We start from the raw sequence: 12,189 nt of genomic DNA, 5'->3' as shown, positions 1-12,189 counted from the left end.
TCTGGCTTCTCAATAATATGGACAGTATCAGCGGATCAGGTGTGTGTGAGACGGGAGCTGCTAGCCGATGATTTCTGCAGCACATCACGAAAAGCTCTTAAGTTTTCAAATGGAGTGTGATAATGCACAGCCGCACCAAAACAGACACAGAGAATGATTTAAGCAAGTTAACCGCCAACATTTAGAATAAGTTCTTACATTTGTCTCTTAATTAGAGCTTTGTAGCCTCACCAATAAATCACCAAGACATTTCAAACACTTTCATGATATTTAATTTGTGAACTAGTTCTTGTTAGGCGTAGCCATCACTGCTACTAGAAATACGTTTACCCAGCGTGGGTCAATCCGGAAGCCGAAAACCTGTTTTTTTTTTTAATTGGCCTATTGTACTAAAACGGAATTCATTATACCACATGCGCGATTGTGCTTGAACCTCACAGTACCGCTTTTGTGCATGCAAAAAAAAAAAGTGAAAATGTGCCAGCACCTTAACATAAAGTTTACATAAAGTTTAAACGACAATGATTTTATAGACGGGCTCGAAGACAGACCAACATCACTGAGTGGAGCACTGGATGAATGAGGCAGCAGTGCAGGTAATTCTTTATTATAATTCATACGCTAATATTCCATAGAAACTAAGTGACATATACAATTATATAATTGTTTTGGACTGCAAGAGCCTCTGTCACTATATAGATCAGCTAATGTTTCAAAGATTCCCTGTCAGTGTTGTATATATGATGTTATGATTACAGCTGTATTGATGTGTTTTGCAATTTGCTCATGTTAAAGTTAATTTTAACTATATACAATTGGGTAGATTAATCTGTATAGCGATACTGTAAGCTAATTGTTTTCACTGGATAAGCAATGCAACATTTGAGAATTAATTAAAGCTGTCTGACAAAAGTATTGGAGGAAAATTATAATATTTTTTTTCTCTGAGATGTAGTCTAGTCTAGATTAGAACTATAAAGCTGTACACAATGGAATTACTAAAAAATGCAAGCACCTTGAATTCATACAGTACAGTACTTGGTTATATTGCACCAAGTACATTGACATGTCAGTGAAATGCATATGGTGGGTGCTTAAGCACATACATGTGCATATTGCATAAAGGTACAGTACACTAAAGGATCTGACTTTGGAGTTTTGAAAATATGGTTAACCTATGGCAGTCAGTTTTGTTAATATCTTTGCTGATAATTGTGCTATTTATGTTTGTGTCCCACAGAGAGGCAGTTATCCCATGAAAAGGTAATGAATCCAGAAATTCTCAGAAAATAGAAATGGAGGCTGAACCTGCAGATTGTGGATGGCAGTGATGTGAATGATGGAGCATCTACCCAGAAAAGGTTATATATGTTATTGAAACCAAAACTAGCATCTGCAATATACATGTGAACAAATCAACTGCCCTTTTTTATTTTTTTTATTTTTTCTCCAGGCCAAAATAATGCCCTCATTAGTTATGCATGTCAACTATTTATTTTATTGATGCTAAATAGCAAATGGAATTGTTGTGAACTCTGTCATTGAACACTTGGGTTACTATAGTATAATTCTTCGTGTCTGTATAGAGGCATATTATTTGCATGGGCTTTGTTGTTGTTCTGTCTTGTCCTTAAGAAGGTGGAGTTCAGATCAAGTGGTATCTGGGAATATTTTACAACTACAACTTATAATTATTACATAAATAATTAGTATTCTGCAGTCTTTTAAATAATCTTTATCTTTACCAACTATGTTTTAATACTCAATATTTTTGTCATCTTAAAGGTAGTTAAACACTTTAAGCTATAGGCACAGTTCTAACTTAAAAGCCAAATTAAACTTTGGTACAGTTTAAACTGTAAGGATTGCAAAACTTAAGCAGATTGAAGATATATTTTAACACCATGTCGACTAAAATCAAGTTTAGTTTACTGTACCACCCAACAGTACGAAAGTTAAAAAGTTGCTTTTAAGCACTTCCTGAAATACATATAGGGTTCAGACAATTAGATTTTTAATATGATACGTTTAGGTTTAAACGTAATTCAGGGCCTAGTAAATCAATTTATTTTAATTAAATTATAAAAACCTAACTTTTAATGATTTCTTATATATATATATATATATATATATATAGTGAAGATGGAGAAGAAAAAAGGGAGAAATCACTGTAGTCCCAGACACTATGGCCTGGATTCACAGACAGGGTTTAGACTAAGCCAGGATTAGGCCATATGTAAATTAGGACATTTAAGTAATTTTTATAAACATGCTTAGAAAAAAATATTACTGGTGTGCTTTTTTGAGACAGAACAAAGGCACTGCTATATTTTAATATCAGTCAGTGCAAGTTTCTTTCAGTTGAAACAGCTCAGATTTACATTTTAGTGTAGGACTAGGCTTAAGCCTTGTCTGTGAAACCAGGGGGATATGTATTATGCAGTATGTTTCATCTGGACGTTTTTTTAAATATTGGAATATATGTGTTGGTCAAAGTTGCTATCAATCCTCATATGATTCAGAATTTTGACTCAAGGTCTAAATGCAAAACTAATTAACATGTTTTCTCTAAATCATCCATTTAACAGGTTTCATTATTTACTGGTGTCGTATATTTCAGCGATACAAACAAATGCTACAATGGTGCTAAAAGATGTTATTGAAGTATTTTCAAACTTAGGTCACATTAATGCTGGGTAAAAAGTTACTAATACAGCATGAATGCTGAGCCAATATCTGCCCCTATTTAAAATAAACACAGGCCCTGTGTGAAGAAACAGTTTGATATTTACTAAGGGGGTGGAGAGAAACGTCAAAAAGTCAAAGTGATAACCGGTGAAAGGCTGACCTTTCGTTTACGATACATTTATTGTATAAGGAAAAAATTGCCAGAGTTTCAAAATGCCAAGCTGCCCTCCTCCACAGAGATAGAGGAGATTACCTGAGGCCGACTGCTTCACCCAGCTGCCCAGGCAGGCACATGGGCCTCAATAGCCTATTCATGGATATAATCACTTTTTATTATCATCATTTGTTTATTTTTGCTGTTGAAGTATATTAATGAATATATTAATGAAAAAAATCGAATTAGAGTCATCCCTTGTCATGCCTGGTCAACTATCATAACAGCACAAACAAACCGCTCATGTGGCTGTCTTCCTCTTTCCAGTTGAATTCTTTGGAAGCATATTAAGCCACAGTGGCTCACAAATGAAATTGACAGCTGAGTAAATCTGACTCCGAGCTGTGGGAGAACTCATGCAGCAAAGCACCACATAGGAGCATCACTTCTTAAACTTCTAGAGGCTCTGGCCATGATAAACATGTCCCCACAGCTCCCACTGAGCATCATATTGCAGGATTGCTGTCTGTCTGCTCAAGTTTTTCTTTCTCTAGTTGTCGTCCCTCTAGGCGGATGTGTCAACCTATTTCATGCATACCATTTCCTGTCTTAATACGTGATAGAGTTTTAGCCAAATTTCAAATGATTTAATCTGTTTCCTGAAAATGCTAATCCGCAAAACGCTCAGAGGTGCTCAGAACTGTCTGAAGCATGAATTATTAAATCTTAATATCATTAATAAAAGAAAAATCTTAATATCATTTTTTTTTTTTTTAATAATGCCATTTTTCAATCGACATGAAATACTTATTTTTCTGTCTAAATGTAAACGATTTTATTGTAAAGGTTTGGGGTTAGTGTGCTTTTATTTATTTATTTATTGAAAGTAATAGAAAGGACACATTAAACTGATTAGTAGTGACAATAAAGACATTTATAATGTTGTAAATGATTTCTGTTTAAAATAAATATTGTTGTTCTTTTGAACTTTCTATTCACAAAATCCTGAAAAAACAATTCATCATTATTTCACATTTTATCATTCATTATATATATATATATATATATACACACACACACACACACACACACACACATGACTAAAAGCATTAAAAAATCTCACTGACCCATTTTTTATTATTATTATAAAGACAATCACGGTTTGAAATGTTTAATCAATCTTGCACAAACATTATGGAATGTGTGTCTACCATTTGGACAGCCATGTGTGTGTGTGCCATGCAATAAACCACAGTTTTTATAAGAAAATTATAACTTTTGAAAATTCTCTTTTCTTGTATACAGTAAATGAATGTCTGAAGCGACGGCTTCCAGCACACAGAATCAGAACAGATCACATCACATGACCTCATAATGTCTTATTTTCAGCGATTCACCAGGCTTTACAATATTGAAGGACCACGGTTGAACAATACGCACAATTGCCGTGTTCTTTTTTTTTTTTGGATCCAAGCCCAGTGGGCCACAATGTGAATGCTTGTCCTTGTTTTAGTTAAATTATTTTGTTACATTATTAAGTTAATCATTAGTGTGTTCACATATCCTCAACATAAAGTATGAATTTTAGTTGGTATTATATATTTTTTAAACTATTCTACAGTTTATTACCAGAGAGAAAAACACATTTATTCAATTGGATTTTTGACTGAAATCAGTTTCTGAGACAGACGGTGACAACCTCACCTTTTACCAGCTCACCCCATTTCCCCTATATCCCATCATGCACACCATGGATTAAATATAAAGCAAATCTAAACATATAAAAACAAACAAAAAAAAAAACAACAGCTTGGAATTCAATCCATTTTATGAGCTAAATCTCACTTATTTCTGCCAGATGAGGGCGCCGTGTTTGATCTTTTTTTTTTTCTTGGTTCAACATTAACCCACTGCAGATCCATGTGGACACAACAGACACGGACACTTCATCTGTGTCCGCTATTTTCCTATTACATCTTAATAATCTAAAGGTTTAATCATAACTGCTCCCAATTGCGGATCATGCACGGCATAAAGTCAATTAAACACATGCATGAGCACAAATCAATGTTCAGGTTATTGGAAAGACAAGAAGTCGATAAAACGGTGCACCTGTTGTCTATCAAGAATGAATCACCATCCCTGGCGAACTGTCAAACTATAAAGATGTATTGCTGTGCCTGCAGAGCGCGTGCAACAGCTCAAGCCACTGTGTGTGACTTTGCCGCAGTTTCTGAATGCGGTGCCGTGTAGCCACGCAATCTTAGAATTGTAAAATAAAGAAAATAAAGAATCCCACGCGTTAAATCCTCCTGCTGCTGCCAGGCAACCGGGCGCGTACAAACTGGCCGTGATCCAACTAAAGATTACGCGTCACCATTTCCAGAGATCCCTCAACGAAAAACACATGAGAAAGAGAGCTCTGTAGTGTTCACTATTGAGTGGTTCAGAGATATTTGAAGTTAAATGTTGTTCTTCAATATGTTCGATATTCGCCCTCCCTTCTCTCGCTCTCTCCGTCTTTCTAACACACTCACGCACGCGCGCGAGTAATATAAATATTGTAAAATGAAGAGCAAATAAATAAAAGAAATAATTGTAAAAATACGCGCTGCTGTCAGGAAATCTGTTACGCGCGCAATGAACTGGCCAGGTTCCAACTAAAGATTACGGGTCACCATTTCCAGAAATCCCTCAACGAAACACACTGGCAGAGCTAATGTTCTAATGTTCTATAATGTTCTATAATGCTATAATGTTCACTAGTGAGTGTTTAAGGGGTGTCTGAAGTTGAATTTTGTTCCTTAATATTTTCGCCCTGTTAACCCCCCCCTCCCCTCGCACGCTTTCCTCGCTTTCTCCCTCTGTCTCTCTCTCTCTCTCTCTCTCTCTCTCTCTGCATCTCTGCATTTTCTCTCCACCCGCTTCACCGTGTGGGAAGCTCAATGCAGCAACAAAACCAACATACTTAGAAGAAGACGAGGTGGAATAGTTGGTTTATAAGACTGGTCTCATTATTCGGACGAGGACTGCACCAACAATGCTTATTTTGATGATGTGGTATAGGGTGGCATCTCTTTTTCGAGCGTATTTTACTCATCTGAATTATTAATTTTCTCGTCGGTCTGACATCAGGGCGCAGTAGTTTCTTTTTCTTTTATCTCGCAACTTGCATAATCCCAAGAAACGGCAGTAATCAACTGGAGTCGATTTCCGATTTTCGATAATCGGGTTGAGCCGCGACGCGCGATGGATCGTTGCGATTAATTTATTAAGATTTGTATCAGTTGTTTTTCCTGAACTGTTGAGCGAACCGTCAGTTCAAATTGCGTCTAAACTGATGTTCAGTTCTTTTAACGGAAGAATGTTGGACTTGTTTTGCATCCAATTTCACCACTTGCTATTTCATCATTTTAATTTTGGTTTTGAAACGAATTAATTTTTCAGTTCAAATACGATGCGTCGTGTTTGAGATGCCTCAAAAGAGCTCAGTAACCTTGGGATTTTATGACACAATATATGTTTTGTACAAGTGGAGCCTGACGAGAGAGGCTGAGACTGAAATCTGAACCTGACTGAATGGAAATAGTCCCTCTCTTGGCGCTCCCAGTGTCCGGTGCTTTCTGAAAAGGAGGAAATATTAACATTGCCGGTGAGTGTTGAATTCTTATCTTTTTTATATATATTCAGTTATTTGTTGGCAAAGCTTGAGAATCCAAAGGTCATAATTTCTTTGCACTGTATTTAGAAATACGCTGATGCATACATTAATTGCGGTGTTAGTCACAATACGTCAGTGTATTAAAATTATATTTTTGTATCATTGTGGTGCTGGTAAATACAGATACATTTATGTTCAGTGTAGTCTCAGATATTATGCTTGAATCCAAAAGGCACATAACAGGTTTTTCCAAGTTCTTTGTGTGCGCAGAGGGCTTTTTAAACACCCCTGCTGTAAAATCTTGGCATTAGCTGTGTGACTCAATGGGAAACAGGCATGTGTTTTGATTGTTTGTTTGTTTTTCCCCCCTCTAAGGTTACTAAATGGTTTACTGGGGGATTTGTAAAAGGCAAAATGCTGCTGCTTGTTCTGTTGGCCTTTTCCATATCGGGTACATTTTGTGACTCAGATTCGGACCTCAGAGCTGAAACCTGCAGCGCTTGCTCCTGCATGTCCATCGAGAACGTCCTCTATGTGAACTGTGAGAAAATAACTGTGTACAGACCTACACAGCTGCAGCCGCCAGAGTCCAGCCTCTACCATTTGAATTTCCAGAACAACCTTTTGTACATCCTTTACCCCAACTCTTTTGTGAATTTCACACACGCAGTCTCACTCCAGCTGGGGAACAACAAACTCCAGAACATTGAGGGAGGGGCCTTTGTGGGGCTTAGTGCATTGAAACAGTTGCACTTAAATAACAATGAGTTAAAAGAACTCCGTGCCGACACATTCCGAGGGATCGAGAACTTGGAATACCTCCAGGCTGACTACAATTTAATCAAGTTCATTGAGAAAGGAGCCTTCAACAAATTACATAAACTGAAGGTTCTCATTTTAAATGACAATCTGATTCAAAGCCTACCTGAGAACATTTTCCGATTCGCCTCCCTTACTCACTTGGACATAAGAGGGAACAGGATACAGAAGCTTCCTTATCTTGGAGTTCTGGAGCACATTGGGCGGATAGTAGAATTGCAGTTGGATGACAACCCATGGAATTGCACTTGTGATTTGTTGCCTTTGAAAGCCTGGTTGGAGAATATGCCCTATAACATTTTCATTGGAGAGGCTATTTGTGAGACCCCTAGTGACCTGTATGGCAGACTCTTAAAGGAGACGAATAAGCAGGAGCTGTGCCCCATGGGGACAGGCAGTGACTTTGATGTACGGATGCCCCCCTCCCAGCCTGAGGGTGGGCTAACCATGTCTAACGTGGCACCTTCAACCATTGCACCTTTAGTGACCAAAGCACCCAAAACTACCAATCCCTCCAAAATATATGTCAATGGGATTGTCGCAGTTAAAAATGGCCAAATCGTGTCCTATCAAACGCGAAGCCCTCCCCTCTCCTGCCCCCAGCCCTGCACATGCAAAGCGCACCCTTCTGACTTTGGCATTAGTGTCAGCTGTCAAGAAAGAAACATTCAGAGTCTAGCAGATCTTGTACCTAAACCGCCAAATGCCAAGAAATTGCACCTTAGTGGTAATTACATCAGAGATATCAGTCCCACTGACTTCCAAGGGTTTGAAGGTTTAGATTTATTACATTTGGGCAGCAATCAAATATCCACCGTCCAAAAAGGTGTTTTCGCAAATCTTACCAACCTCCGTAGGCTATACCTAAATGGAAATCAGCTGGAGCAGCTGCACCCTGAAATGTTTCTTGGGCTTAGTAACGTCCAATATCTGTATTTGGAGTACAATGCCATAAAGGAGGTGCTAGCAGGGACATTTGATTCCATGCCAAATTTGCAGCTCTTGTATCTAAATAACAATGTGCTCAGAAGCCTGCCTGCTTACATCTTTGCAGGCGTTTCTCTTGCCAGATTGAATCTAAAGAACAACCACTTCATGACTCTGCCTGTGAGTGGCGTCCTAGACCAGCTCAAATCTCTCACTCAGATAGACCTAGATGGCAACCCTTGGGAATGCTCTTGCGATTTAGTGGCTTTGAAACTCTGGCTTGAAAAGCTGAATGAAGGGGTCGCGGCCAAAGGGGTCAAGTGTGTGTCTCCAGTGCAATTCTCCAACATTGAGCTGAGAGAGCTGAAAAATGAGATCATGTGCCCGAAGCTCATAGCCAGGCCTCCTTTCATCCTGACCAGCGCCACCCCTGTCCTCACATCGCTGTCACCGGCTGGAGTTGGCAAGGCACCTCCCAGTGGTCCTGTGCCCTTGTCTATTATGATATTGAGTATACTGGTAGTTCTGATCCTCACTGTCTTTGTGGCCTTCTGCCTGCTGGTCTTTGTGTTGAGACGGAACAAAAAGCCAGCGGGAAGACAGGAGGGACTCGGCAACCAGGAGTGCGGCTCCATGCCTCTCCAGATCAGGAGGCACAATCACAAATCTAACAAGAAGGACGACCTGGGTGGAGAGACCTTCATCCCGCAGACCATCGAGCACATGAGCAACGCTCACACATGTGGAATTAGAGACTCAGAGTCAGGCTTCAAATTTGTAGATTCAGAGAGACAGAAAATGATGTTATGCAACAGTGCCGACAAAGAAAAGGACTCTCTACCCCTGGACCCCATGAACAGATTAAGCACCATTGACGAGCTGGACGAGTTCTTACCGAGACGAGACAGCATGTTCCTCCACAACTACTTGGAGAGCAAAAAGGATTTCAACAGTATAGGGGTGAGTGGCTTTGAGATCCGTTACCCTGAGAAACCACATGACAAAAAAATGAAAAAATCATTGATAGGGGGCAACCACAGTAAGATAGTGATTGAGCAGCGTAAAAGTGATTATTATGAACTAAAGGCAAAAATGGGGATCCCAGACTACCTTCAAGTATTAGAGGAACAGACAGCCCTTAGTAAATTCTAGAACATCATCTTCACCTGCCCCGTAATGACAAAAGTGCCTTAAGACAAATCTTAATGACCAATGGAATACCGGACATGTTTCATTACACAAAACGTAACTCCCTTAGCATCATTGGCTGTGTTAAAATTGCATACAATTGTTATGTTGTGATGCCATTAAGAGTTAAGAATCACATCAGTCAGTATCCTTAAAAACAGTCGTAGTTTGCGGCTATTGATTATGAATTCCATCAAATTCCACTGAACTTTTTTTTTTACCAAATGATTGGGTCATGAAACAGTGTTGAGTGTACTTCATATTGACCCTTCTTCATTGTGTTTGGTTGGAAGTATTTTTAGGCATCTTGGGATGACAATATCAAATGGAGTGGAAGAAATGGAAGTTGGCAAATGCTTGAAAGTGGTGGAATACCCCAGACTCCCCTCTCTTGGATTATATTTTGCCACTTTTGGGGACTTGAAACTCTTGGATTTGATTATATATGAAGGTACTGGCAGCCAACATCCATACATTTTGGATTATCCCAATTACCTGTAAAGAGCCATTTGATATCGTTCTATTGAAATGTGATTCTTCTTGAAGTGTTTGGTTATGGCACATGACAGGTCATTCATGAACTCAAGAGAAACTAAACAGCTGCTTGCCATGTAAGCGTATCTGGATTTATTTTGTAAGTCAACATTGTTTGTATTTGTGGGGCAGTTGTGTAAATTACAACAGTCGACAATTTATTTCAACAGTCTCATCAAGAAAAACATAGTGGATTCAAGAAAAATACGGGAAAATCAAAAAAGAAAAAAAAAACAAAAAAAACATTGATGACCACTGTCACCTGTCAATTCGTAGTTTAACTTCATATTTAATTTATTTTTCTATGCAGAATTATTTAAAGACTATTGGTACTATTTAACAATTTCAAGGGACATTTTGAATGCTATAAGTGATACAGGCTCTTAGTTCAAGCTCTGAATCTAAAATTCTCTTCTGACCTGAGTTACATTCTGAATTCTGCTGGTGGCTGACCGACAGAGGTATACAGATGACGGTGATGTCATTTTCACTGTCACGTTGCACGAGGTGAGACCTCCTAGCATATCACATCTAACAGTTTGCTTCTTCTTATATCCCAGAGCAACTTGTAAAAGGTTTCTTATTAACAATATGCAACCAAATAAGTGTGCATTAACGTGATATGATTCTGGATAGTGCAGATGCATTGTGGGAATAAAGTACTAATTGGCTGTAATTTATTGTACTTGTGGAACGGACTGTGTTTTATCGGCACAACTGTGAGACTTAACTCACCTTATGAAAAGGCTGCAGATTTGATCAGAATCATATCACTTTTCATGTGCAATATTATTACGCTCAATCATGTTAGCTTGAAATCTTTATTTTGTTTTCTGTTCAAATGAATATTACAGAAAGAGAGAGCTTGATTTTTATTTTAAAGAAAAGGCTTAATTTCATTCAGTCTTTATTTAAAATATGAAGTTAATGATTGTTTAAAATAGAATGTACCATGAGAGATAGAATAAATCAAATTTTATATCAGTCATGAGAAATCTGTATATTGGTTATTAATCTCATTGTGCAATCCTGTTGAGGTCAAGGTATTAAAATCCAATCTAATTTGCTCTGTCTTTTCTTTCTTTCTGCTTTTTTTCTGTTTACAGAAGTGTTATCATGTTTGGTTGATCGTTAAAGTTGCTTCTCAAATAAAAGGCCCTGAATGCTCTTACAGACAATTTGGAAAATGAAGTGTCTTGTAGATTTTTAATTTACTAAAGCAGTTAAACACTCACTCTTGCTCTCTGGAATATGGTTCAGGTTTCCAAAGGTCTTACCTTCTCTAGTTTAAAAAATAGATTAATCTAAGATGCCGATGGTCACTTGACTTGAGTTGGCAACAGATAAGAGAACCATAAATGTTACTTGAATTGCCTGTTGATGGTGTGTGTGTGAGAGAGAAATGTAAGCAGAAAAAAAAAAAACAGCGTGTTTCCATTTGATGATAGCAGGATCGTGCTTTAGAAAGGCTCTTGACAGTCCTTCTCGTATGTACTTCATCTAAAACATGAAGTACTTAATCCGAAACATCATGTGTGATGTCTAAAATAACATTTTGGCTTGTTAGGCTAACATGTGCAAAGGTTTATGCAGAAACCACTAACTGTGCAAACGTGCGATGGGGGATTTTTCTTCACAATAATTAATTCTATTTTGGATCCTGTCTGCGTTGACATGTTAAGATTTAGTACTTGAGCAGCACTTTTAGGATCTTTTTTACTTTTTTCAAGGTTTTCATCTTTGTGAAAAGGGACGATTTGGGGCAATTGTAACGTAAGAGAAAAAAAAAATTGCTTTGTGTTATAAATATTTTTTCCTGCCATTTGAAGTTTTGATGTCTTTAAAGTTAATTTAAACTGATATGTCTATTTTATCTTAGGTTACTCGTTTAAAGTTGAATGACATATGAATGGCAGGTGCTAATACTCAATGTATTTTATCATGATGTGTGGTTTGTGACATTTGTTATATTTACACATAATACACTAAATATATTAATGGCTTGCACACTTTTGAATTTGCAACTGATGCCAGCTCATGTTTTCTTAACAACTATGTTTATAGCTGAACTGAAAGAATGAGTCTCTACAACATACAGTGTACATTAAAGTGTCTAATTCTTGTTCTCATTTAGACTGTTCTTGTTCAGCTGATTTTTTTTTTCAGTACAGAAGTATTTAACCCAAATAATTAAATGTAACAGCTAAAATAATTGGAA

At 37.7% G+C, this 12,189-nt stretch overlaps 1 protein-coding gene across 2 annotated transcripts; it reads left to right on the top strand.

Annotated features, from left to right (window-relative positions):
* Nucleotides 1-5,753: 5,753 nt before the first annotated feature.
* LOC107681636 (SLIT and NTRK-like protein 4) lies at nt 5,754-10,865 on the top strand. 2 transcript variants are annotated; one of them, XM_016477954.1, is made up of 3 exons: nt 5,754-6,494; nt 6,879-9,209; nt 9,731-10,865. In XM_016477954.1, exons 2-3 carry the CDS (start codon nt 6,918-6,920, stop codon nt 9,737-9,739), a joined length of 2,301 nt encoding a protein of 766 aa, XP_016333440.1. In that variant the 5' UTR covers nt 5,754-6,494; nt 6,879-6,917; the 3' UTR covers nt 9,740-10,865. The 2 variants fall into 2 exon arrangements, with proteins under 2 accessions (XP_016333440.1, XP_016333439.1); XM_016477953.1 differs by lacking the exon at nt 9,731-10,865 and having other exon boundaries at nt 6,879-9,595.
* The last annotated feature ends 1,324 nt before the right edge of the window (nt 10,866-12,189 follow it).

Source organism: Sinocyclocheilus anshuiensis, unplaced genomic scaffold, assembly GCF_001515605.1.
Source record: "Sinocyclocheilus anshuiensis isolate Anshui unplaced genomic scaffold, SAMN03320099.WGS_v1.1 scaffold2682, whole genome shotgun sequence".
NCBI classification, from domain to species: domain Eukaryota; kingdom Metazoa; phylum Chordata; class Actinopteri; order Cypriniformes; family Cyprinidae; genus Sinocyclocheilus; species Sinocyclocheilus anshuiensis.
This window is presented reverse-complemented; position numbering and strand designations above follow the sequence as displayed.

Coding starts and splice junctions, on each gene's coding strand:
- LOC107681636 (XM_016477953.1), top strand. CDS start 6,918: ATGCTGCTGCTTGTTCTGTTGGCCTTTTCCATATCGGGTACATTTTGT.